We start from the raw sequence: 27,740 nt of genomic DNA, 5'->3' as shown, positions 1-27,740 counted from the left end.
CTTTAAACAATATTTGGATCAGTTCGTGATAGTTTTTATCGATGACATTTTGATATACTCAAAGAGCCGGAAGGAACATGAAGACCATTTGAGGGTGGTGCTACAAATCCTTCGAGAGAAGAGGCTGTATGCCAAGCTGAACAAATGTGAGTTCTGGCTGGACAGTGTGGCGTTCCTCGGCCATATAATCTCCAAGGAAGGAGTGTCAGTGGACCCCAAGAAGATAGAAGCGGTGGTGGATTGGCCTCGTCCCACCAACGCCAAGGAAATAAGAAGCTTTTTGGGATTAGCCGGGTATTACCGGCGATTTGTGGAAGGGTTCTTCAAAATAGCTACCCCCTTGACCCAGTTGACTAAGAAACGGGCCAAGTTTATCTGGGACGGCAAGTGTGAGAGGAGCTTCCAGGAGCTCAAACAAAGGTTAGTTTCTGCCCCAATTTTGACATTACCGTCCTTAACTGGAGAATTTACCATCTACAGTGATGCTTCCAAGAACGGGCTAGGCTGTGTGCTGATGCAAGATGGCAAGGTGGTAGCCTATGCCTCGAGACAGCTGAAACCCTATGAACAGAACTACCCGACACATGACCTAGAGTTGGCCGCAGTAGTGTTCGCCTTGAAACTTTGGAGACATTATTTGTATGGCGAACACTGTGATGTGTACACCGACCACAAGAGCCTGAAGTATATATTCACCCAGAAGGAATTGAATATGAGGCAAAGAAGGTGGTTGGAACTCTTGAAGGATTATGACCTGAGTATTAAATACCACCCAGGAAAGGCCAACGTGGTGGTGGATGCCCTAAGTAGAAAGTCAGTTATAAGCTCCGCCGCTTTACTCACCACTCAACCACAGATTCAGAAGGATCTCGATAAAATGCAGGTTGAGGTGGTTACCCAAACTACAAAAATTTTGCTGGCCGCCTTGAGTATACAACCAACCTTGATCAATAGAATAAAGGTTGCCCAGCAGTCTGATGAGCACATTTGCCAGCTCAAGGATGAAGTGGAGAAAGGGTTGCGACCCGAACTCCAAATGCACCCAGATGGCACTCTAAGGTTTGGCCACCGACTGTGTGTACCGGCAAATGTTGACCTAAAAAGGAAAATCATGGAAGAAGCCCACCAATCCCGTTTCTCTATTCATCCAGGCAGTACTAAAATGTACCGAGACCTTCGGGAACATTACTGGTGGAAGGGGATGAAGAGAGAAATAGCTGAATTTGTGGCCCGATGCTTGACCTGTCAGCTAGTAAAAGCAGAGCACCAGAGGCCAGCAGGGTTGCTGGAACCAATAGAAATTCCTGAATGGAAGTGGGAGCACATCACGATGGATTTTGTTACAGGACTCCCCAAAACGGTGAGAAAGAATGATGCAGTGTGGGTGATTGTTGATCGCCTTACAAAATCAGCTCATTTTCTGCCATTCAGAATTGGTACTCCTTTAGACAAGCTGGCCCAATTATACATCGATGAGATTGTACGCCTGCACGGAGTACCAGTGAGTGTCATTTCTGATCGTGACCCCCGATTCGTGTCCAGATTCTGGGAAAGCTTTCAGAAGGCCATGGGTACTGGACTGAGGCTCAGTACAGCATACCACCCCCAGACTGACGGCCAGTCAGAGCGGACAATCCAAACTCTGGAAGACATGCTGAGGGCTTGCACTGTGGACCTAGGTGGAAACTGGGATAGTCACATACCACTGGTGGAATTTGCTTATAACAATAGCTACCATTCCAGTATCCAGATGGCCCCATACGAAGCTCTCTATGGGAGAAGATGCCGATCCCCCTTACACTGGGATGATGTCGGGGAGCGGAAAATGCTAGGCCCCGAACTGGTCCAGCACACCAGAGACAAGGTACTACTAATTAAGCAAAGACTTCAGGCTGCCCAGGATAGACAGAAAAGATGGGCTGACAGAGGAAGAAGGGCCTTGGAATTTTTGGAGGGGAACTTTGTCTTCCTAAAAATTTCACCATCAAAGGGTATTACCCGATCCGGAAGACACGGCAAATTAAATCCTCGCTACATTGGCCCATTTGAGGTTCTTGCTAGAATAGGCAAAGTTGCCTACAAATTGGCCCTACCTTCAGAGCTATCAGGCGTACACAACGTCTTTCACGTCTCTTTGTTACGGAGGTACGTTCCGGATCCCAGCCATGTGGTACCACATGAACCTCTGCAATTAAATAAAGATTTAACCTATGAGGAGGCTCCCCTGCGCATCATAGACAAAAAAGAGCAAATCCTTCGAAGGCGCACCATTCCCTACGTTAAAGTCCAGTGGACCAACCACACTGAAAGGGAAGCTACCTGGGAATTGGAGGAAGAGATGCGACAACGCTACCCTCAGCTCTTCGAGAACCGAGGTATGTCTAATTTCGAGGACGAAATTTATTTTAAGGGGGGTAGGATGTAATGTCCGGGCCCACAACCTACTAGGCCCAATGAGAAATGGGCCCAGCTAAGGGTTGGGCCCAAATGTCACTGTTGGCAGTATAATTATAATACTTATCAGAAAAAAAAAAATATTAAAATACGAAGGGATAAGACCGACAGGGAAGGGTGACCCTCACCCCTGCTGGCAGCCGATGCCGGCGCGCCGAAGACAAGGGGGGGCGGCGGCCAGTCCCGGAGTATGGAGGAAAGGAGAGGATGGGACGTCTCAGAGGAGGGTTTCATCCTCTAATCAGTTATTTAAGCCTCTGCCGGCAACCCCAAGTCACAGACCCCCCTAAACACCGAACGAGAGAAAGAGAGAGGGAGCCGGAGCCCTGGAGCCTAAGGCCAAGGAGCCCTGGAGCTCTGAAGAAGGGGGGACTACCAGGGAGGAAGCACTGCCCGACTACACCCGACTACACCCGACTAAAACCAGGTATGGACTCCCTGTTAATAAAATCATAAAGCAAGGAGAAACCCCTCTGTGGGGTATTCTCCCCTCTGTTTCACTGATGAAACAGAGGGGAGGAGACTGGCACAGAATGGAGGAGACTGGCACAGAGAGGGGGAGACCGGCACGGGAGAGAAAAACAGGAGGAGGGCCGTGGGCCGGACCCACAGGCCGCGGGCCGGCCTGAGAACGGCCCAAGCCGAGCCCAACGCCACCCGGGCCGAGCCCAGCCGGACTCGGCCTGCGGGTGACAGGCCCCGGCCGTGGCTGCCCTAGGGCTGAGGGGCAGCCAAGGGCCGCCGGGTCTGCCGTGCCGGCGACCAACGCGGCCTCAAGGCCGCCAGCCCCAGCCGAGCCCCACCTCTCCGCCGGCCGAGAGGTGGTGGCGAGACTCCCACAAAAAAAAAAAAAAAAAAAAAAAAAAGAGAAAAGAACTCACCGGACTTTGAGGCTTCATCCTCTCCGACCATGCCTTGCCGTGGACGGAGCGGGTGGAGGCTCTCGTTTATAGCCGGATCCCGACCCATCTCCGAGCCCTTCCCCTCTCCGGCATTACTTCGGAGGGAGGAAGGGCTGGCCTTCCCTTCCGCCGGCGCTCCGGGGGGAAACTCCACCTCGGTTGGTAGATCGGGGGGAGCCTCGTCTCCCCGGCCGCCTGCAAGGGAAGAAAAAGGAAGAAGAGGAGGGTTTCGGTGGGCCGGAAGTCAGGATTTCGGTGAAAATAAAGAAGAAAAAAAAAAAAAAAAGAGAGAGAGCAAGGGAGGAAAGGAGAGAGAGAGGAGGCCGTAAATCCGGCCGGAGGAGAAGAAGGAAGCCGAGGGCTCGGCCGGAGGCTAGGGTCTCGGCGAAAACAAAGAAGAAAGAAAGAGAAAGAAAGAGAGAAGGAGAGGGAGTGACTGAGAGGGAGAAGGCCACAGATCTGGCCGGAGGACCGGTCGGAGGCGTGGCTTCCGGTGAGAACGAAGGAGAGAGAGAGAGAGAGAGAGAGAGAGAGAGAGAGAGAGAGCCGGAGGAGAGAGGGAGGCGATGGAGACGAAGAGGCGGAAGCCTCTGGAAGGGGGGAGAAGAAAACTTGATAACGGGTTCGCGGGTCGGATCCGAATCCGAACCCGCAACCCGTTAAGCCCAAAGAAAAAGAAAAAGAAAAAGAAAAAAAAAAGAGAGAAAAAAAAAAAGGGGGAAAGGGTTTAGCCAAATTTGACTAAACCCGAGCCCAATCAAATTGGGCTAAGTCTGGACAAGCCAGACTATAAATTTAACCAAAATTAAACCCAAATTAAACTTGGGATTAAGCCTGATGACCAATTAGAAGGCCAATTAAACTATATGGACCCAATCAAGGCTCCAATATGAACACATTAGACTTGGGCTAAATTTCGGGTGGAATCCAAACAAGTAAAAGGAGATAATATGCTCATTATAATGTGATTTTAGGTGACTCAGGATCCGTCACCAGGACGTAAGAAACTTGGGAGAAAACGAATCACTGTAAGTAACCTGTCCTAATCCTGTTATGGATCATGTTATGTTATTAATGTTTCCTAAGCATTTATTTTAAGTATATATGTTTCATGCCTGATATGTTACAATGCATAAGTAACTTGCATGATTACAGAAGCTATGGTTATGTATGCGACATGATGATACTGATATTTTAATTATGCATGTAAGTTTGTAAAGTCTTAGCTAGCCAAGAGGCACTGTAATGGCTCAAAGATGCTACTGATCGAATGCAACTGAGCTGGCCTTGCTAGTGGCCGAGAATAACTTCGCTGGCCTTGCTAGTGGCCGAGAATGACTAGCTGGCCCCGCCAGTGGCCGAATGGACTTCGCAGTAGCATCCGAGAGAATGGACCACGGCATGTCGGGGGCACGGTTTCATATGCATATAATATGAAAATTTTGTGATTTGCACTACTGCTTTGTTTAAATTGCATACTTATTATGCCAGGATGATTATTAGATAAACATGCATGTCAGCTTCTCAAAACCCTGATTTACATGTTTAGTCTACTGGTTGATCCGGTAGGATTATGCAGGATTACTTACTGAGCCGTGTAGCTCACATCTGTTTATGTTTCGTTTTCTTTCAGATCCTCACCAGTGATCGCCATCAGATATGTTTTTATTTTGTTACAGAGCTTCGTATTTTTGGAGAAGCTTATATACTTCTGTACATTTGAATAGCATAGAAGTTCTGTATTTTTGGTTTCAAACTTGAAGGTTGTACTGCAAACTTTTAATATATATATAAGGATGAATCCTTTTGGCTACCTGTTACCCCTGTATGAGGCTGCGTGCTACTGTGGGCGATAGTCGGCAATAGCACGGCCGTGTCACGGATCCGGATCCGGGGCGTGACATGGTCCAAGCCCAGCCCAAGATGAGATGACAGCTCAGACTCTAGTAGCTTTACTTATGGCATGCATGTGATTTCTTACATAGAATTCCCGTCATCTAAATATATGTCCTCTCACTTCATCTAGTTTCTTCCCAATTAATTCTGTAGGACCAAGGAGCATACTTATCTGGAATCGATTAGTTTAGTCTTTCTAATACTTAAACCTTCGAAAATTTAATGCAACATCTTGCTTTGCTGATGTTCCATTTGTTTGCAGTCTAGCACCACTTCAAATGGTTTAAATCCAGCTTCATCTGTTGTATATGCTAGTAAGCTATTTAAAGTATGGGGTTTAAAGATGGCCTCAGATGGACTGAGTTGTCTTTTTTGTTGCTCGGCACTCCGAAGAGTATGTCTGGACGAGTGTCACAGATAGATCCTTTCCTTTATATCAGTTTCTTTTTTTTGTCTTGGCAGATTGTACTCTAATGTTGGCCGGTTTTCACCCAAAAAAAAAAAAAACCGGCCTAGCAAGAAGAAGCTTGCTACCAATAAAAGAATAGCCCAACCCCAAAATTCAAGGCGGAAAGGATAGATGGTTGGCATTGCAAGTAGTGAAGGTCTAGAACTATATATAACCAGATGGAATGCGTCAACCATTTCATGTTAGAGAGTGAATGTTGGTGGTGGCATTACAAAACATGAGGCCTTCCAAAAACTTCGCTGCCATTCAAACTTCCCCCCTACCTCATCTCCCTTCTATATCCTAATTCCCCTCTCCCACTCCTTCCGTTCTCCTCTGGCCTCACTTACCCTGGCTGCAACCATGAGGCCAGGAAGCGCCCACTTACTCCTACTTGCCGCCTGCTTCGCCCTCCTCCCCCTTGCCTCCCCTGCCGCCGTTCCCGGCGCCGGCAGCCATCCCCGCCGCACGCCCCTCCCCCCTGTTGACCCTCGGATCATCCCCCTCTGCAACCAGACTCATCTCCCGGACATCTGCATCAGCGCGGCTCGCTCCTACGCCCATGAGTACCCCGTCATCGACCCCACCAACCTGTTCAACATACTGGCCCGCGCGCTCATAGACCGCATCAAAATCGACACAGCCAGGACCAGCGCCATGACCAAGACCCAGAAGTTGGATAAGATGGTGAACGTTGGCATCAACAACTGCCTTAAATCCTACGAGGACGCAATGGAGTACACGGGCGAAGGGATAGAGGCATTCATAACACGCGACATAGGAACATTTGTGACCATATTCAGCCAGGTGATCGGCGCATTCAGCGGTTGCAACGACGAGTTCATGGATGTTCCTAACCCGCTGGAAGCTCAGAATGACAGGTTGATAAACATGGCGGGCAACTGCATCCGCATTGGCAAAATGACTTTTAAAGAATAAGCAAAAGCGGTTTCTGTGTGCACTTTAGCTCTTCCACGGGTGTAAGAAGTGCTTCTAGTTTCAAAGAAGGAACGCCCTTTATATATGTAATAAAAGAGATGGAAGGAAGTGGTTGGATTTTGTGGGATTGATTTGGAGTTGTGGATCGTGGGTGGGCTTTACGTTGTATTCTTTTGCTTCTATGGTTTTTCCTTTGGTTTAACTGCTATGGTTACGGGTGGTTTCGGATTATGGGAGGGCAGCAATTACTTTCCATAGCCATAGATAACTCCTACATCGGCCAATATATAAATACAAGCATATAGATATTGATAAATTCTTTGTTGGTCCTCTCATGCTCGTAACAACTCTGTGTATGATTGAACTATCCATTAACTGTTGTAGTAATTTGTATATGTTTTACTGCAAAATATGTGCACTGCTTCTCTAACCAGACGAGAGATTAGGTCTTGGGCCAATAAATTGCATTCTTCATCGAAATCTTGCCAACTTCTGCAATTCAAAGGTGCAACATAAGTCCAGATGTAAATGATATATACCAATGCCTGACTCCAACATTACATTAAGAAGGTGAAGCAATTCGTACTCGTTTTGATGGTAAAACTCCGAAGATGACATGCTTTCTAGGAGTGATAGTAAAATGTATCAACTATCAGCAACACAGCCGGCTGAAGAATTGATTCTAGAATACTCTACTCTGCTGACAGCTGGCTTCTTCTTCTTCCTCAGCAAGATATCAAGATTGTCTTCCCCTGTAAGCTACCAGGTTTCTTCCAGAGCAAGACTCAGCAGGGCAGTTCTTCACAAGCCTATAAATACCTGATTCCTGTAAGCACTGTTTAATTTTTTACTGAAGCAAGACACTGTAGCTGAGCACTGTAGCTCGTACCAGTGAGAGGAATATAATGTTTCAGTGAGAGAAGCCTAATACATTAGTTTTCTTCTCATCTCAACTCTTCTCTATTCTATACACTCTGAGAATCTCTTTATGGTATCAGAGCGGGTGGTCCTCCCTTCCATCAACTTCCCACCCTCCCTCTTCCCAATTATCAGAAGCATCAATGACATCCTCAGTTCGATCAGAAGAAGTTCAACACTCATCCGACTTGATATTCTCTCCAAAACTCAAGTTCCTGGTTACAAGAATCACATCTCTTGTTTCTATTCAACTTGCATCGGACAACTACCTTACCTGGAAATCGCAGATCTCTCGGGTATTTCGAGCATCAGGCTATTTCGGTTTCCTTGATGGATCAACTGTATGTAACCCTCCCTCAGGCCCTTCCAGTAGCTCAGATGAATATGATAATTGGCTTCTGATTGATCAATTCTTAGCCACTGCTCTTAATTCAACAATTTCCCCTGCTATTCTGCACCATGTTGTAAACTTAGATCATAGCTTTCAAATTTGGTCTGCTTTGGAAACAAGGCTAAACTCTACTTTCAGATCACACATCATTCAAATTAAGAATGAGCTCCATAATTTGAAAAAGGCTGACAAATCCATGCAACAATATCTGGGAGAGATCAAGACAAAGGTAGATATCCTGGCAGCAGCCGGTTCCACAATGGAATCAGAAGATATAATCCTCTACATTCTAAATGGTCTTCCACCAGCCTACGACGCCTTCTCTACTGCTATCAGAATTAGATCCTCCTCTCTCCCTCTAGATGAATTTTATGCATTATTGAACAGTGAGGAAATTATCCTGCTTAACAAAGACTCACAGCATTCTAGTACAGCGTCGTCTTTTGCTCTCTCTGCTGTCCGTGGAAGGGGCCAATCAAGCAACCAATTTTCCCGAGGACGAGGAAGATGGTCCTCTGATCAAAATAGAGGCAGATGGCAGGGTAGAGGATGGCAAGGAAGTGGACGGTCCGGGCGTCACAACTCAAACTTCATTGAGTGTCAAATCTGCAAGAAGATTGGGCACTCAGCTACAAATTGCTGGTTCCGCCATCATCCAACTGTTCAGTATTCCCCTCCAGATACAACCCATCAGGCGCTGTTTACAGCACCTCCCTCCACACAAACAAGAAACTGGATCATCGACAGTGGCGCGTCTTCCCACATTACAGCTGATCCTGCTGCTCTTCACAATGCATCACCATTTTCTGGTACAGATCAGATCTCAGTAGGTGATGGCAATTCGATTCCCATTACCCATTCCGGTTCTGGTACGATTACTACTGACTCTCACAGTTTTCACCTCTCTCAATTGCTTCATTCCCCACAAATTTCACACAATCTTCTGTTAGTACATAAATTAGCTGTTGATAATGATTGTGTTGTCATTTTCGACTCGGGTGGATGTGTGATTAAGGACAAGAAAACAGGGAAGACACTGTTTCAGGGTCAGTGTACTGATGGTCTCTACTCCATTTCATCTTCCCCAACGACCACAAAACCCTTCACTACCTCTACAACAGCACTACAGACTTCATCAAACTCAAGTGTCCTCTGGCATCACAGATTAGGCCACCCCAATTCTGCTACCGTATCACAAGTATGCAGGCTGCAGGGAGTGCCCTACTCAAAGATGCCATCTTGTGTCACATGTAATCAATCAAAGAGCCACAAATTACCTTTTCAAGCTGCAGAGAAGCATACCAGGCAACCTCTTGCCTTAGTTCATTCAGACGTTTGGGGTCCCTCACCCATGTCTTCAGGGAAAGGTTTCAGATATTATGTAGTCTTCATTGATGACCACTCAAGATTTAATTGGGTATACCCCATTGTTGCTAAGTCAGATGTGTTCTCCTGCTTTGTCCACTTTAAAGCAATGGCTGAAAATCAGCTTTCTACATCCATTAAAAAACTTCGCTCTGATGGCGGAGGAGAATTTCAAAATCATCAGTTTCATACCTTCTGTTCTAAACATGGGATTGTTCAGCAGTTCTCTTCCCCATGCACACCGGAACAGAATGGGATCGCGGAACGCAAACACAGGCACCTGATTGAGATGGTTCGCAGGCTGCTATCCGAACTAATTGGCAAATGCACAATGCCTACTGAAATCTTCTGTGACAACGTTTCAGCCATGTCGCTTGCCAATAATCCAGTATTCCATGCTCGCACCAAGCACATAGAGATAGACTATCATTTCATTCGTGAAAAGGTGCTCTCCAAAGAAGTTCACCTGTCTTATATCACCTCTTCTGATCAACCGGCTGACATATTCACGAAGCCCCTTTCGACTCAACGTCATCTTCTTCTTACAACCAAGCTTCGGATTCTTCCAGTCTCCTCGGCTTGAGGGGGCCTATCAACTATCAGCAACACAGCCGGCTGAAGAATTGATTCTAGAATACTCTACTCAGCTGACAGCTGGCTTCTTCTTCTTCCTCAGCAAGATACCAAGATTGTCTTCCCCTGTAAGCTACCAGGTTTCTTCCAGAGCAAGACTCAGCAGGGCAGTTCTTCACAAGCCTATAAATACCTGATTCCTGTAAGCACTGTTTAATTTTTTACTGAAGCAAGACACTGTAGCTGAGCACTGTAGCTAGTACCAGTGAGAGGAATATAATGTTTCAGTGAGAGAAGCCTAATACATTAGCTTTCTTCTCATCTCAACTCTTCTCTGTTCTATACACTCTGAGTGTTGGGGGAATAAGGTTTTTCCCCCAAATGACACGAATGCCCCAAAGAAGCCGCACAATCGTCGACCCTGGAAGGCCGAAGTCGGCACCCGAACTCGGAACCTCCGACCTAAGAGAAACCCCAATGCCCGAGGCCTACTTTTGTCAGCCACCTACTACGGCTATACGTCTCCGAGGTCCGGCCAGAGACCGTACTATGACGCCCCTCCGGCATTTATTGCGCATGACCGCTGTGATCCTCCGGCACACTCCACAATAAATATGGATCTCCAGCTTACTCCACAATAAATATGGATCTCCGGCTTACTCCACAATGAATGCGGATCTCCGGCTTACTCCACAATAAATGCGGATCTCCGGCTTACTCCACAATAAATGTGGATCTCCGGCTCACTCAACAATTAATGCACGTGACTCCTGTCATCTACGGACTCCCAGCTCTCCACGGCAAATAAGCCCAGCAGAGTCTAGTCAACTGTGATAAGTCTCTAATCTCGGCCATACCTCCGACACTGATGCAATAAATTCGCCTGGTAGCGTGCTAGTTCGGGTTGTACAACGCCCTCATCGCCGACATCAGTGCAATTATTCGCCTGACCAAGCGCCGACCTGAACGACATGCCGAGCCGTACTACGGCTTCGCCCCGTTACATCGCAGGTAAACCGCCCCCGGTCTATAAAAGGGGGTTGGAAAATCGATACTGAGGACACGCACCGTTTACCTCTACTCTACACGATTTGCCCCCTCCCTGACTTGAGCGTCGGAGGGCCGGCGCCGGGAGACCCGGCCACCGGCTCGTGTGCAGGCACCCAGACGGAGGACGCCGCCCACTGTCGGATCGTCGCCCAGCCGCGGGAATCAGCCGCTCCTTCTCGCCGATCGCCCCAGACGGAGGACGCCGCCCGTCGACGAACCACCGCCCCACCGTGAGTAACCACCTCCCGCTCCCTCTCCTCGACCGAAGATTGCCCCCGGGTCCAATTTCCAGCAACAGTTGGCGCTAGAGGAAGGGCCCGAGTAGCAGTCATGAAGTTGAGAAGTAAGGGAGCCTCTAACGTCTCCCGGCGTCCCCCGCAAAGTCCTGGACACTCCGTCCAGAATTTCCCAACTCCAGCTGACCCAGGTCCTCAGGTCCAGCTGGAACAGTTCAATGCCCTGGTACAGCAAGTCCAGGCCCTGGCCGCCGCCGTGCAGGGCCTACGGCGCGTGGAAGCTTCATCGGCGCTTCCCCCGCAGGCCCAGGCCCCGCCGGAGTGTCTCCCCAACGGCCCGGTTCTCCCCAGTCAAAATCTGCATGGCTCCTCCAGAGCCAACAACGGAGAACGGGCTACTCCCCGTAGGGAGTTACCGAGAGAAGGTTTCGATCGGAGACCCCAACTTTCCGAGGCGGAGTCAGCCCCGGACCGCCAAGGGCCGGCGCAAACCACAACGACAATCCCACGGGTGGGGGAGCTCGACCGAAAAGTTGAGCATCTGGAGCGCCAGATTGCGGCACTCCACGGCAAGAAGGCAAGACAGGAAGGGGACTTTGAGTTCACTGCCAAGTCCCCCTTCTCCCGCCAGATCGAGGACGAGCCGGTTCCCGTGAGATTCAAAATGCCTCAGGTGGAGCCCTACAGCGGAATCACCGACCCCCTCGACCACTTGGAGAGTTATCGGGCCCTCATGGCCCTACAAGGGTCCTCGGAGGCCATACTCTGCAAAGCCTTTCCAGCGACCCTCCGAGGGACCGCTCGGCTTTGGTTTTCTGGACTGAAGCCGAACACGGTGTCCTCCTTTGAGCAGCTCGGCAGGCAGTTCGCCACCAACTTTGCTGCCAGCCGGCGCCAGCGACGGACATCAGACTCCCTCCTGGACATCAAGCAGAAGGAGGGGGAGTCCCTCAAAGAGTACCTGGACCGCTTTACCGCCGCCACATGGGAGGTCCGCGAGCTAGACCAGTCGATAGCCATGTCGGCTCTGAAAACTGGGGTTCGCTCCTACCGATTTCTCTTCTCCATCGAGAAGAGCTTCCCGGCCGACTTCACCGAAATGCTGGCCCGAGCCCGGAAGTATGCTAAGGCCGAGGAGGCAGTCGCCTCCAGGCGGGGAGCAATCGAGCCCGCCTCTAAGAAGCAGAAGAAGCGCCGCGAGGAGCGCGGCCGACAAAGGAGCCGGTCTCCCCGCAGAGAGAAAAATCTCCCCAGACTGAGGAGTCCGCCCCGTCAGCAGGGGCGACCTCAGCAGAGGACACCTCCTCGTCCGAGGTCTCAACCACGGCCCCGGACGTACGAGGCGAGGTACGAGAACTATACACCCGTCAATGCGCCCCGGGCCGAGATCCTGATGGAAATTGAGGGTCGGGACTTCTTCCGACCCCCGCCTCCTATGCGAGACACGGGATTTCCCCGAAATACCAGGAAGTATTGCCGCTTCCACCGAGACCGTGGGCACGACACGGAGGACTGCTTCCAACTCCGGGACGAGATAGAAGCGCTCATCCGACGGGGAGTACTCAACCGGTTCGTGAGGAATCGACCTGAGGAAAGAAGGCCGGCGGAGAATGTCGCACCAACCGAAAATCCAGGCGACAACAGGCCCATCGCCGGCACCATCAACATGATCGGGCGGGCCTCGGCAGGAACGGCCGCCCAGGGAACACCCCCGAAGCGCCCACGTACTGATGAAGTCATCTCGTTCTCGGACGAGGACTTAGAAGGGGTCGAGACCCCTCACGATGACGCTGTGGTCATCTCCATGATTGTAAATAGGTTTGATGTAAAGCGTGTCCTAGTTGACAATGGAAGTTCAGCCAACATTTTGTACTACCATGCCTACCAAAAAATGGGGTTGACAGGAAGACATCTCCGGAGAATCAATGCCCCGCTAGTCGGGTTTACCGGAGATGCGGTCTCGGTTGAAGGTGAGGCTAGCTTCCTTGTCACAGTTGGCCTCGCCCCCCGGGAGAGCACTGTGAGGATGGACTTCTTGGTGGTCCGTCTGCCCTCGGTCTACAACGCCATCCTTGGGCGCCCAGGGTTAAACACCCTTCGAGCCGTGGTTTCAACCCGCCATTTACTCATGCGGTTCCCCACCGGCCAAGGAGTAGGCGAGGTCCGCGGAGACCAACTGGTCGCCAAGCAATGCTACATGGCGGCCCACACAGTGAAACAACCAGCTGAGGCGCCAGACCGCCCGACGCGCCCCTCACTCCCCATAGAAACCCTCGATGCAAGGGACACCCCCTGGAAGAAGCAAGTAGAGCCCGGTGAGCTCCTTATTCAAATCCCACTACGAGAAAATTTTCCCAAGCTAACCGTGCAGGTCGGCTCCGGCCTCGGCGCCCATGAGAGGGATCGCCTCGTCAGCTTCCTGCGGGATAATGCCGACGTCTTCGCCTGGTCGCCCGCGGACGTGCCAGGAATTGACCCTGAGGTCATGGTCCACCGACTTCAGGTGAAACCAACCAGCAGGCCTATAAAGCAGAAGAAAAGAGGCTCCGCCCCCGAGCGACAACGAGCTGCGGCCGAGGAGGTGGACAAACTCCTCGGAGCCGGCTTCATCCGGGAGGTCTCCTACCCGGACTGGCTCGCCAACATAGTCCTCGTAAAGAAGGCCAACGGAAAATGGCGTATGTGTGTGGACTACACCGACCTGAACAAGGCCTGCCCAAAAGACAGTTTCCCCCTCCCGAGCATCGACCAGCTCGTCGACTCCACCTCGGGACACCAACTGCTAACTTTTATGGACGCCTTTTCAGGATACAATCAAATCCGAATGGCGCCAGAAGACGAGGAGAAGACGGCCTTCATCACCGACAAGGGCACCTACTGCTATAAGGTGATGCCCTTTGGCCTGAAAAACGCTGGGGCCACCTATCAGAGGCTGGTCAGCCAGATTTTTAAAGACCAGATCGGCCGGAACATGGAAGTCTACGTGGACGACATGTTGGTGAAGAGCCGAGCGGCGGAACACCACATAGCCGATCTCGACGAGACGTTCGCCAAGCTCAGAAAATATCAAATGAAACTCAATCCGGCGAAGTGCGCGTTCGGGGTCACCTCGGGCAAGTTCCTGGGTTTCATAGTGACCCAGCGCGGAATTGAGGCCAACCCGGAGAAAATCCGGGCACTGCAAGAGATGTCGCCTCCAAAGACAGTTAAGGAGGTGCAGCGGCTCGCGGGGCGGGTAGCCGCCCTGGGAAGGTTCGTCTCTCGGTCAGCCGAGCGTTGCCTCCCCTTCTTCAAGAGCCTCAAACGGCCGAAAGACTTCCGGTGGACAGAAGAATGCCAGCAGGCCTTTGAAGATCTTCGGAGCCTTCTGGCTTCTCCCCCGCTGCTCACCAAGCCCCGGAAAGGCGAGGTCCTTTACTTATATCTGGCCGTCTCCCCAGCCGCAGTGAGCTCAGTTCTCGTCCGGGAAGAGGACAAGCTCCAAAAGCCGGTCTATTACACCAGCCGGGTTCTCAGGGATGCCGAGACCCGATATTCTAAACTTGAGAAGACCATCTTCGCTCTCATCATCTCGGCTCGGAGACTCAGGCCTTACTTCCAAGCCCACACGATAGTTATATTGACTGACCAGCCCATGAAGCAAATATTGCAGAGGTCGGATCGTGCGGGGAGGATCGCCAAATGGGCGGTCGAGCTCGGGGAATTCGACCTCGAATATCGGCCCAGGCCGGCTATCAAAGCTCAGATACTCGCCGACTTCATCGTGGAGTGCACCCTTCCGGACGACCCCGACCTGCCATCTGGACCCGCGGAGGAGGCCCCGAGGCAGCCATGGGTCCTGCACTCGGACGGGTCTTCGACCTCGGGGGGTAACGGGGCCGGACTTATCCTCACTAGTCCAGACAGAGTGGTGGCTGAGCAAGCCCTGCGCCTCGAGTTCCCGGCCTCGAACAATGAGGCCGAGTATGAGGCCCTGATCGCCGGGCTCAAACTGGCGAAAGAACTAAACGTGGGAGACTTGACGGCATTCAGCGACTCCCAGCTGGTGGTGAACCAGGTCCAAGGAGATTTTGAAGCTAAAGAGCCATCCATGCAAAAGTATCTCCAAAAGGTGCGGGAACTCATATCTGCCCTGAATTCTTTCAACATTCAGTACATTTCCAGAACGGAAAACCTCAGGGCAGACCAGCTATCCAAGCTGGCAAGCTCCCGCATGAGCGAGCTTCCTAAGGGAACCGCGCTCGAGTATCTTCAGACCCCCAGCACGGAGGAACCCGAGCCTACCATGTGCATCGGCTCCGAGCCAAGCTGGATCGACGGGCTCGTCTGCTACCTTCAGGACGGAACCCTACCTCATGACGAGATGGAGGCTCGCCGAATCAAACGCCAGGCCCCCCGATATGTCCTATACGAGAACAGGCTCTATCGACGATCATTTACTTCCCCCCTTCTCAGATGCCTCCGCCCCTCCGAGGCGGACTATGCTCTCCGAGAGGTCCATGAAGGGATCTGCGGAAATCACCTGGGGGGCCGGGCCTTGGCCCATAAGATCCTGCGGCAGGGATATTACTGGCCCACACTCCAAAAAGACGCAACAGATTTCGTCCGCAAGTGCGATCGGTGCCAGCGAAACGCCAATATCCAGCGCCGACCTTCAGCTCTGCTGACCTCCATCATCGCCCCCTGGCCGTTTGCCCAATGGGGGATCGACATCCTGGGGCCCTTTCCCCTCGCCACCGGACAGAGAAAGTTCCTGGTCGTCTCCATCGACTATTTCACCAAATGGGTCGAGGCCGAACCTGTCGCCCGGATCACCGAGCAAAGGATGCGGGATTTCGTATGGAAGTCTATAATCTGCCGATTCGGACTACCCCGTATCCTTATATCTGATAATGGTCGACAATTTGACAATATTCATTTCAGGGAGTTTTGCTCTGAACTCGGCATTGATCATCGCTTCACCTCGGTTGCCCATCCCCAGACAAATGGGGAAACCGAGGTAACTAACCGAACTATTTTGCAGGGACTTAAAGCTAGGCTTGATCGGTCCAAAGGACAGTGGGTCGAGGACTTGTACAATGTCCTTTGGGCGTACCGGACCACGTTCCGACTACCCACGGGAGAGACCCCCTTCAACCTAGCATACGGCACTGAGGCCGTCATCCCGCTGGAGATCGGCCTGCCTTCTCCCAGAATGGAGCATTACGACCCCGACACCAATTCTTCCCAGCTAAGGAGCAACTTGGACCTTGTCGAAGAAACGAGAGAGGTCGCCCGGGTTCGCATGGCGAGATACCAACAGCGAACGGCCCAATACTACAACTCCAGAGTCAAGCCCAAGCTCTTCAAAGTAGGGGACCTCGTCCTCAGGAGAGTCGAGGCTTCTCAACCGACCGAGCAAGGAAAGCTCGCCCCAAATTGGGAAGGGCCGTATCAAATCGCCCGGGTACAACGACCAGGGGCGTACAAATTGAAGTCCCTGGAGGGGACTCTGATCCCACGAAGCTGGAACTCCGAGAATCTACGGATGTATTACCAATGAAACCCTAAGGGGTTCAAAACAATCAGGACAATGGACTCAGCTCCTTTTTCTGCAAAAATTTCTCTCACCTTGATAACTGTAATCCTCTTTTAATATTGGGTCGTCTGTGATCCTCAGATTCCCCGGCCAAAATCGGGATGCCTCGAGGCTCGACCGTAGAGTCCCAAACTCCCTCGACCTCGGGAAGGATCGCAAGACGACGAAACGTGGAATGGAGCAGGATTCCTCGACTAAGGCCGAGATGCCCCGAGTGTCGACAGTGCGTGCCCAGACCCCTCGACACTTCGGGAAGACGGGGTAGTACCTTCGCGGCCCCCCGTGGCGCTCATCACCAACAACGGGGTAGTACCTTCGCGGCCCCCCGTAGCGCCTCCTCAACTAAGGTCGGGATGCCCCGAGGGTCGACCGTAGAGAACCAGACTCCCTTGACCTCGGGAAGGCGCCGTGAGGGGTGGAAAGGGTGGCTCCACCTGGGGCGCCACGAAGTGGACCCCCAGGAGCGGTCGACGATCCCCGATCCCCGAAGCGAGCGATCCCTCGACTAAGGTCGAGATGCCCCGAGTGTCGACAGCGCGTACCCAGACCCCTCGACACTTCGGGAAGATGGGGAAGTACCTTCGCGGCCCCCCGTGGCGCTCATCACCAACAACGGGGTAGTACCTTCGCGGCCCCCCGTAGCGCCTCCTCGACTAAGGTCGGGATGCCCCGAAGGTCGACCGTAGAGAACCAGACTCCCTCGACCTCGGGAAGCGTCGCAGGTCGACAGTGCGTACCCAGACCCCTCGACCTGACGAACGATTCCTCGACCAAGGTCGGGATGCCCCGAGGGTCGACCGTAGAGAACCAGACTCCCTTGACCTCGGGAAGGCGCCGTAAGGGGTGGAAAGGGTGGCTCCACCTGGGGCGCCACGAAGTGGACCCCCTGGGGCGGTCGACGATCCCCGATCCCCGAAGCGAGCGATCCCTCGACTAAGGTCGAGATGCCCCGAGTGTCGACAGTGCGTGCCCAGACCCCTCGACACTTCGGGAAGACGGGGTAGTACCTTCGCGGCCCCCCGTGGCGCTCATCATCAACAACGGGGTAGTACCTTCGCGGTCCCCCGTAGCGCCCCCTCGACTAAGGTCGGGATACCCCGAGGATCGACCGTAGAGAACCAGACTCCCTCGACCTCGGGAAGCATCGCAGGTCGGTAGAGCGTGCCCAGACCCGCCGACTTGACGTATGATCCCTCGACTGAGGTCGGGATGCCCCGAGGGTCGACCGTAGAGAATCAGACTCCCTCGACTTCGGGAGGTACCACAGGTCAGCAAAGCGTCCGCGGACCCGCCGACCTGACACAAGACCCCTCGGCCAAAGTTGAGGTGCCCCGAGGTCCGACCACAGGGTCTCAAACTCCCTCGACCTCGCAAAGAGCTACAAATCAATAAAGCCTCCCCAAGCCCTCTCAACCTCGGCGGGTGCTGTCGGGTCCGTGAGAAGCCCGAGCCCCCTTAAAGTCAAAAATGACTCCGCAGGTCGACGAGGAAGGGAAGCAGCCTACTCCACCATGCGAAGCATAACTCTGAGAATGAAAGAGGTACATTCAACTGGACGCCCTCCTTGTCAAATTTTATTTACATATTGCTGAACGGAATCTTAATGTTGAAGCCTTATCTCGCCCCAAAGTCGGGCCTCTCTAACGGGTCGGCTTAGGATCGACCTCCTAATTACATTATGCATGCACCGTTCGTCAAGTCTCCGAAACTGGTACAGAGGATTTCATAAATTAGTGCCCGACTTGGCTCTTCGACGTAAACTCCTACGTCCGGCTAAAAAGTGGTCCCGGCCACGAATGCGCCAGCCAAACACGGGTACCAAGGCAATCTCTGGAAACCCCAGCCTTGCTCACCGAAGCCTCGGCAGAGTCCGAGAACAATAACTACGAAAACCTTCGGTAATAACCTGCCTATTGGCCCGCGCTCCCTCTGAGGAGTTTGGAGTTAAGTTCGGAGACCCGACTAAACTCCCCGATTAGCGGCACATACAGACCTAGTCCGGTCTTAGTTAAAGGGCTAAGGCCCGACCTCGACACCTTGGGACTTCCCTAAAGGCTAAACGCGATGACCTCCACGTCTCCCAAATCCGAGCTATAGGACTTAGGGAAATTTTCTAAAAAACTCAAGACTCGGAGCTCCTCTTCGTCGGGATGACTGGAACCCGAGAAGGCTAAGACGTAGCCCGGGAAGAAGGGCAACTTCGTTAAGCAGCCCGAAAATTAAAATGCAAAGCTAGGCCATCGAGGCTGTTCGCTAAGGCCCTGGCCTCGGTCACGACAACAGAGGGAAAGATGAACACGGAATGGCAAAAATACTTTTTCATTAACAAAGGGCCGGAAGGCCAATTACAAAATTAGAAGTCGGCCGCTCAAGGGCCGACCTCGGATACAATGAAAAAGAAAGAAAAATACGCTAAGTCCTAAGCGGCGGGAGCCACATCCGGGGGGTCGTCCGGCACATTGATGACCTCAAGACCTTCCTCCGGAACAGGCTCGGGGTCGGGAGCAGGAGCTTCGGGCACCACCTCCGGGACAGCGTCCGTCTCGGCCGCCAGAGCCACCTCCATGACACCGTCCGCCTCGGCTACCCTCGTCGAAGGCTCGGCGGGGTCTTGCTCATATATTCCCGCCTCGGATGTCAGGATGGTGGGAAGGGCTCGCACGTCGGACCCCCAGCCCCGGTCCTCCCTCGGACGGACCGTCGAGAAGTCATACTGAGGGCAGTACAGGCGCACCTGCTCTCGGAAGTTCTCGAAGCCTCGAAGGAAACCGTCGACCGTCTCCTCCTCCAACATGTCGCGGAACTCTTGCGACTCTTTGAAGAGCTCCACGGTGTGCTCGGCTCGTTCGAGAGCCCTCCTCTCCCGGGCCTCAAGTTGCTCGATTCGGAGGCGAAGGGCCCTCTCCTCATACTCGAGGGCCGCGACCCTGGCCTGGACCTCCCCCAAGCGCGCCTCCGTGCCGCGCATGGTTGCCTTGGTCATGGCGTGAGCCGCCTTCTCCTCCTCAAGCGCCCCCACCACGGCAAGGCGCTCGGCCTCGGTGGCCGCCCACCGAGCCTCGGCCGCGGCCGACACCGCTTCTAGCTCGGCGATTCTTTTCTTGGCCGGCTCCAGCTGCTGGCCGAGCTGCCGAACTTCTTCTCGATACCCGTGGGCGAGGAACGCCATGGTGTCGAGCTCGAGAATATGCTGAAAAAAAAAAAAAAAAGGAAAAAAAGAAGAAGCGAGGGTATTGTGAGTTGAAAGGCACGTATGCACGCTAATAACTCAGGAAAATTAAGAAGGGAACTTACCCGGGCGGTGCTGCAGTAAGCACTGCCGGCGACCTCCTCCAGCGAAATCCCCCGGAACGCGGCCCGGTCCGCTGGGAGCACTGCACGCCGCAACATGGAGCGTGCGACCTCGGCGTCCTGAAGGGCCGAGCTCCCCTCAGGAACGGAAGAGTCTGGCTCAACCGACTCTTCTCGGAAAGCTCGGGAAGAGCTCGGCACGATCGGACCCGAGGTCCCGGAGCCGCTCGCCTCGGGGCCTCGGGCAGGCCCGGGTCCTGGCTGTTGCGGCCGGGCCACGAATGATTCCCCCCGCTGGGCAAGGGGGGCAGGGCAAGGAGGGGCCGATGGGCTCGCACCACTGACCACCCGCTCCCGCCTCGGGTCGGCCGCAGGGGCCCCCGCCTCGGGGCCACTCATCCCGGCCGACGAGGAAGCGCCGTCCGTCCTCGCCCTCCTCCGAGGCTGGGGATTAGCCCCCCCGGCCTCGGCCTCCCGCCTCCTCAGGCGGGAAAAAAGCGACGTGTTGCTGGTCGGCATGCGGGGAATATCTGAAATCAAAAATTTTGTTAAGTGTCAGGCCAGTGGCAGTAAAAGCGAAAGACAAAGAATGAAAATAACGTAGCCGCCCTTACCCTCGGGGCGCGCCGAGCTCAGACCCACGCTCGCCAGGGCGCCCTCCCGCAGGAGCTCGGTCAGGTTGTTGCCCCTCCCGAGGGCTCGCACAGAGTCTAGGATCCTCAGCTCCCTCCCCGTGGGCTCGGAGAGTCTGTTGAGGGCCTTCAGCCGTGGGTGTCCCCACCTCGGCTCAAACCCCCAAGGCGCCGCGGACGCCAGGAAGAAAAACTTCACCTTCCACTCGTGGATCGAGGAAGGGGCGCCCCGGAAGAGTGACATACCGCCCCGAAAGGCGAAATATAGCCACCCTGCGTCCGCCGGGTTCTTCTTTAACAGAAAACACCGGCGGAAAAGGCCTACCGTGATCGGGATCCCGTGCCCGAGGCACAGGGACAAAAACCCGATTATGGTCCTCCATGAGTTCGGAGCCAACTGCGCCGGGACGAGCTGGAACTCGGCCAGCAAGCTGCTCACGAACTCATGGGTGGGAAAACGCAGGCCCGCCCAGAGTGTCTCGCGGTAAACCGCGATCCGACCTGGGGGCGGCTGCGTCACCCTGTCCCCCGGCCCTGCGGTTTCAAGACGAAACCCGGGCTGGAAGAAGAAACGGGAGCGGATTGTCTCCAGTTCCTCCTCTGACATATTCGACCCAACTTCTTCGGGACCGAGACTCATTCTCACAGAAGAATGGAGTAAAAATTAAGAGCAGAAAATGGAAGTTGGCAAGGAGAAGAAAAGAGGAAACTCTAGAGAAAACAGGAAGAAAACCTACTGGACATTGCCAGAAATTGCTCCGAGCACCGCCGGCAAAATTCGGTTGAGGGAGAAAACAAGGGAAAAAAGACGACGAAAATGAGGGGAAGCCAAACAAGACCTTTAGGGCAGACTCGTGGGGTTTATATAGACCCCCCTGACGGCCCAGATCGATGGGGTCGGTTCCCATCCCCCGATCGGGCTGCGCCACGTGGCGACCTCTGAGGCCGAGGCACTGCATCCACTCCGGATCAATAAATCGAATACGAAATCAAAGTGTTGTCCCATCGGATCTCGGGACCTCATTATGGGTCCACAGAACCCCATCGCCTCGAAGAATGAGCGGACGGCACCCCCGCTCCCCTCGTTTAATAAAATCTGGGACACGTGGAGCCCCGGTGTGGCCTCCACTCCTCCGAAATTATGACCCGGTAACACGAAATCGGAAGCGTCCGACCCCTGGTCATGCCGCGTGTCCGTTTTGAAACCCAAAATGGCACGCTCATTGATGAGCGGGAATTCTCGATTGTGGGGCCGAGGCGCCACCCCGTCGAACCCGAGGACCCTCATCCTGGGTCCGCCTCACAAACCAACCTCGGTAATCCAAGAGACACCGCCCCCGCTATAGTCGCCTTGAAAGACGTAGGGATATGGACCCCATCATTAATTCGCCGAACAAAGTAACCTCAAAACGCCCAAGGGCGCAGGTCCTACCACGAAAATTCTAAGAAACATGAGGGTGCGGACGAAGTTCGCCCCCCAACTTTAACGATGGACTTTACTTCCTACGTCCGAGCCCACAAGCCGCTCGAACTCGGAAGTCGGGGGGTAGTGTTGGGCGAATAAGGTTTTTCCCCCAAATGACACGAATGCCCCAAAGAAGCCGCACAATCGTCGACCCTGGAAGGCCGAAGTCGGCACCCGAACTCGGAACCTCCGACCTAAGAGAAACCCCAATGCCCGAGGCCTACTTTTGTCAGCCACCTACTACGGCTATACGTCTCCGAGGTCCGGCCAGAGACCGTACTATGACGCCCCTCCGGCATTTATTGCGCATGACCGCTGTGATCCTCCGGCACACTCCACAATAAATATGGATCTCCAGCTTACTCCACAATAAATATGGATCTCCGGCTTACTCCACAATGAATGCGGATCTCCGGCTTACTCCACAATAAATGCGGATCTCCGGCTTACTCCACAATAAATGTGGATCTCCGGCTCACTCAACAATTAATGCACGTGACTCCTGTCATCTACGGACTCCCAGCTCTCCACGGCAAATAAGCCCAGCAGAGTCTAGTCAACTGTGATAAGTCTCTGATCTCGGCCATACCTCCGACACTGATGCAATAAATTCGCCTGGTAGCGTGCTAGTTCGGGTTGTACAACGCCCTCATCGCCGACATCAGTGCAATTATTCGCCTGACCAAGCGCCGACCTGAACGACATGCCGAGCCGTACTACGGCTTCGCCCCGTTACATCGCAGGTAAACCGCCCCCGGTCTATAAAAGGGGGTTGGAAAATCGATACTGAGGACACGCACCGTTTACCTCTACTCTACACGATTTGCCCCCTCCCTGACTTGAGCGTCGGAGGGCCGGCGCCGGGAGACCCGGCCACCGGCTCGTGTGCAGGCACCCAGACGGAGGACGCCGCCCACTGTCGGATCGTCGCCCAGCCGCGGGAATCAGCCGCTCCTTCTCGCCGATCGCCCCAGACGGAGGACGCCGCCCGTCGACGAACCACCGCCCCACCGTGAGTAACCACCTCCCGCTCCCTCTCCTCGACCGAAGATTGCCCCCGGGTCCAATTTCCAGCAACACTGAGAATCTCTTTAAAATGTACATGGTCTGAAGGTATAGAAGGTTGTCGAGCCTTTGTTTTTGGTGGTTCAGGACATACCAAAATATGGGTGCTTTAATTCGGCGTTTGGTCCCATTGGCGTCCCCGGCCGGTGCTCGAACTTTCGGACAAAGGTGGTGGGGTAGCATAGTCTTAATTCCTTTAGATCAAAAATTCTAAACAAAATCAAGAACCAAATTGTTGGGGGGAAAAATGGACCACCCCACAAATACAATTAAAGCACCCAAATCCGACAGCGAGCCGAGCTCAGAAGGCTGCCGAGCACAGAAGGCTGCCGAGCTCAGAAGGCTGCCGAGGCCGAGCTCAGAAGGCTGCCGAGGCCGAGCTCCGAAGGCTGCCGAGCACAGAAGGCCGAGCTCATAGGCCGAGCCGAGCTCAGAAGGCTGCCGAGCACAGAAGGCTGCCGAGCTCAGAAGGCTGCCGAGGCCGAGCTCCGAAGGCTGCCGAGCACAGAAGGCCGAGCTCATAGGCCGAGCCGAGCTCAGAAGGCTGCCGAGGCCGAGCTCAGAAGGCTGCCGAGCTCAGAAGGCTGCCGAGGCCGAGCTCAGAAGGCTGCCGAGCTCAGAAGGCCGAGCACAGAAGGTCGAGCTGACCTCAGAAGGCCGACCTCGTCATCTGTATGCTGCGGCCATGCCCTGCAGCAGCCTCACCGCACCATGCTTTGCTTGCCGGCCACGCCACGACATATCAATCAGGAACCATACCCTGTTACGACTGTCAACGCCTCACCATTCCCAAGAATGTACTGCACTGCGCGCCACAAGCAAGCTCTGGCTACGCGCCATCTCCTCCCATGATGGGAACGGGCCATCCACGGCAACTCATTACTTCACACGCCCACGTCCAATCGTGACGGTAACCCATTAATTCGCCCAGTCACATCACAGGTAACCCTGCCACCCTCCCTATAAAAAGGGAGGCTTCTTCCTCCCGAGGGGGAACTCCTCCTAACTCTAATTTTCTGGCTTGGACTGCTACATACGAACTACATCTCCTTCTCCAAAATTAAGCCCCCCTCTGACTTAAGCATCGGAGGGCCGGCGCCGGGGAGCCCGGCCACCGGCTTCTTGCAGGTCTCCCGGAGGACGCTGCCCGCCGACGGACCGCCACCCGCCATTCTCGCGCCGGAGCTCCTCCTCCTCAGCCGACGGCCGCCCCCGGGTCCAATTTCCAGCAACAGTTGGCGCTAGAGGAAGGGCCCGAGTTGCGGCCATGAAACTAAGGAGCAGAGGAGTCTTTAACGCCTCTCAGCATCATGCTCCAAGTCCCGAACGCTCAGTCCATAATTCACCACCAAGATCTCCGGTAGATTAAGTTCCACAAGTCCAACTCGAGCACTTCGATGCGCTAGTGCAGCAAGTCCAAGCGCTAGCCATTGCAGCTCAAAGCCTGCAATAAGTGGAGGCCCCTCCTGTGCCGCCTCCACGGGATCATGTTAAGCAGAGGAAGAAACTTTCTCCCGAGCCATCTCGAATCAGGCATGGCTCCCGCTACAACGACGTATGTAGGGGCAACCAGTGAGTAGTCCAAGTCTCACGCCAACGAGTTGGAGGGAAAGAGAAATAAAAGCTGAGGTCTGGAGAAGGAGAGTTATGGAGCTTTAAAATGGGATTGTAAGCCCCTGTGACAAAGGGTACAGCCCCATTAAATTCCATTGTCCTTCCAAGTCTTCTGTCTTCCGGCAGCAAGCAAGAAACCAGCATGTACTCCCTCCTCACGGGCGTAAGTCCTTAGGATAGTGCCCGCGACGTAGCTCCCCTTCAGAGCGTCGCCATCACAGAAGCCCCCGCCGAGCTCATGCAGACCGAGCTCAGAAGACCGAGCTCATGCAGGCTGCTAAGCTCAGAAGGCCGCCGAGCTCATCCAGTCCGAGCTCATGCAGGCTGCCGAGGTCAGAATGCCGAGCTCAGAAGGCCGCCGAGCACAGAAGGCCAAGCTCAGCAGGCCGTCGAGCTCAGAAGCCCGAGCGCAGAACACCTCCCAGAAAATCGAGCCAAAGAAGGCCGGTGCTGAGCTAAGTCCTGAGGGACTTTGGAGCTCGGGAGCCCTCAAAATATCTCCAAAAAGTACAGGACGCCACTTTGGCTTCAAATAATTTCAATATTTTATCTATTTTCAGGTCGGAGAATCCAAAAAACGACCTACGGGTATCTCTATCTCCAACGTCGCCCCGTTCCGAATAAGGGCGCACGATCGCCAACGAATGAAGTCCATCTCCCGTATGTCTCCAAGATCGGATTCCCAACTAAGCTCAGATCCTCCAGTTAAAGGATTAACGGCATGCTCCATCGGCTAAATCGAGCTCGGCTCGATCTCCATCGGCTAAATCGAGCTCGGCTCGATCTCCATCGGCTAAATCGAGCTCGGCTCGATCTCCATCGGCTAAATCGAGCTCGGCTCGATCTCCATCGGCTAAATCGAGCTCGGCTCGATCTCCATCGGCTAAATCGAGCTCGGCTCGATCTCCATCGGCTAAATCGAGCTCGGCTCGATCTCCATCGGCTAAATCGAGCTCGGCTCGATCTCCATCGGCTAAATCGAGCTCGGCTCGATCTCCATCGGCTAAATCGAGCTCGGCTCGATCTCCATCGGCTAATCGAGCTCGGCTCGATCTCCATCGACTAAATCGAGCTCGGCTCGATCTCCATCCACTAATCGAGCTCGGCTCGATCGCCAACAGACAAGGCCAAAGAAGGCCGCTGAGTCAACTGGAGCACTTAAAACTCCAACTGCATTAGAGGTACACCCTACTTGGTACGTACATCTCTATACATATTTGGCTATATTACAGGATGATCGACGACTGGACTACTTCCTTCGCCCGAGCCAAAAAGCAGCTCGAACTCGGAAGTCGGGGGTAGTGTTGGGGGGAAAAATGGACCACCCCACAAATACAATTAAAGCACCCAAATCCGACAGCGAGCCGAGCTCAGAAGGCTGCCGAGCACAGAAGGCTGCCGAGCTCAGAAGGCTGCCGAGGCCGAGCTCAGAAGGCTGCCGAGGCCGAGCTCCGAAGGCTGCCGAGCACAGAAGGCCGAGCTCATAGGCCGAGCCGAGCTCAGAAGGCTGCCGAGCACAGAAGGCTGCCGAGCTCAGAAGGCTGCCGAGGCCGAGCTCCGAAGGCTGCCGAGCACAGAAGGCCGAGCTCATAGGCCGAGCCGAGCTCAGAAGGCTGCCGAGGCCGAGCTCAGAAGGCTGCCGAGCTCAGAAGGCCGAGCACAGAAGGTCGAGCTGACCTCAGAAGGCCGACCTCGTCATCTGTATGCTGCGGCCATGCCCTGCAGCAGCCTCACCGCACCATGCTTTGCTTGCCGGCCACGCCACGACATATCAATCAGGAACCATACCCTGCTACGACTGTCAACGCCTCACCATTCCCAAGAATGTACTGCACTGCGCGCCACAAGCAAGCTCTGGCTACGCGCCATCTCCTCCCATGATGGGAACGGGCCATCCACGGCAACTCATTACTTCACACGCCCACGTCCAATCGTGACGGTAACCCATTAATTCGCCCAGTCACATCACAGGTAACCCTGCCACCCTCCCTATAAAAAGGGAGGCTTCTTCCTCCCGAGGGGGAACTCCTCCTAACTCTAATTTTCTGGCTTGGACTGCTACATACGAACTACATCTCCTTCTCCAAAATTAAGCCCCCCTCTGACTTAAGCATCGGAGGGCCGGCTTCTTGCAGGTCTCCCGGAGGACGCCGCCCGCCGACGGACCGCCACCCGCCATTCTCGCGCCGGAGCTCCTCCTCCTCAGCCGACGGCCGCCCCCGGGTCCAAATTCCAGCAACACAAATGCTCCTTCAAATGCATCCATGGCACGTTGAAGAAAAGCATATCCACAGGAGTCCGTTCGAACTTCCGGGCTGTTTATGATATAGCATTCTTTTAAATGAGCTCTGAACTAGAATACAAAAGCTATTTTTGTGGAAAAGTAAGCACATACATGACGAAATGCGAATGCACCAGCTTGCTCAGCTGCCTTTGGTTCAACGAGGTTCCCGTCCTCCCTTGACCTCTTTCTTCTTCCTCTCCCATCCCATGGCAGCCCCATATGATGACGACTGCACCGGCGACCTCCACTGGCGACGGCGACGGCGATTGTAAGATCCCTCTCTCCTTCATCCTCCTCTCCCTATCTTTCCCTGTCTTTGGGTCATTCTTGGCCATCTCATGCTCCATCGCCAACCACCGCCACGACCCTTGCTGCCAGGCTTCCCAAATCTCCAAACCCACCATGATCAAGGCTGGCTGCGACGCTGCTGTTACTGCCTTGTGTTGGGCACTGCGGTTGGAGCGGAATTATGGATATTTTCGCATAACGCACCTACACAAGCGTTTGCCATGATCCACCGGTTTCTGGCAAGATTGGGTGGGTCAAGCAGCGATTCCAATGGCTTCTACGCGTCCTCCTCCAGGAGCTTGGTCATAGGCTGAAAAGTTCTCAGATGTTGATGGGGGCAGCTTCTATTGC

The 27,740-nt window shown here is 53.8% G+C and overlaps 1 protein-coding gene across 1 annotated transcript; it reads left to right on the top strand.

The window, feature by feature from the left end:
* Positions 1 to 6,063: 6,063 nt before the first annotated feature.
* Positions 6,064 to 6,639, top strand: LOC113462386 (uncharacterized). The gene has a single exon (XM_026802542.4). The coding sequence runs from the start codon at positions 6,064 to 6,066 to the stop codon at positions 6,637 to 6,639; it is 576 nt and encodes a 191-aa protein (XP_026658343.4).
* Positions 6,640 to 27,740: the final 21,101 nt, after the last annotated feature.

This window comes from Phoenix dactylifera, chromosome 7, assembly GCF_051530095.1.
Source record: "Phoenix dactylifera cultivar Ajwa chromosome 7, Ajwa_hap1_PhDact_Kaust_v1.1, whole genome shotgun sequence".
NCBI lineage: Eukaryota > Viridiplantae > Streptophyta > Magnoliopsida > Arecales > Arecaceae > Phoenix > Phoenix dactylifera.
The sequence above is the reverse complement of the archived record's forward strand: the minus strand, read 5'-3'. Positions and strand labels throughout refer to the sequence as shown.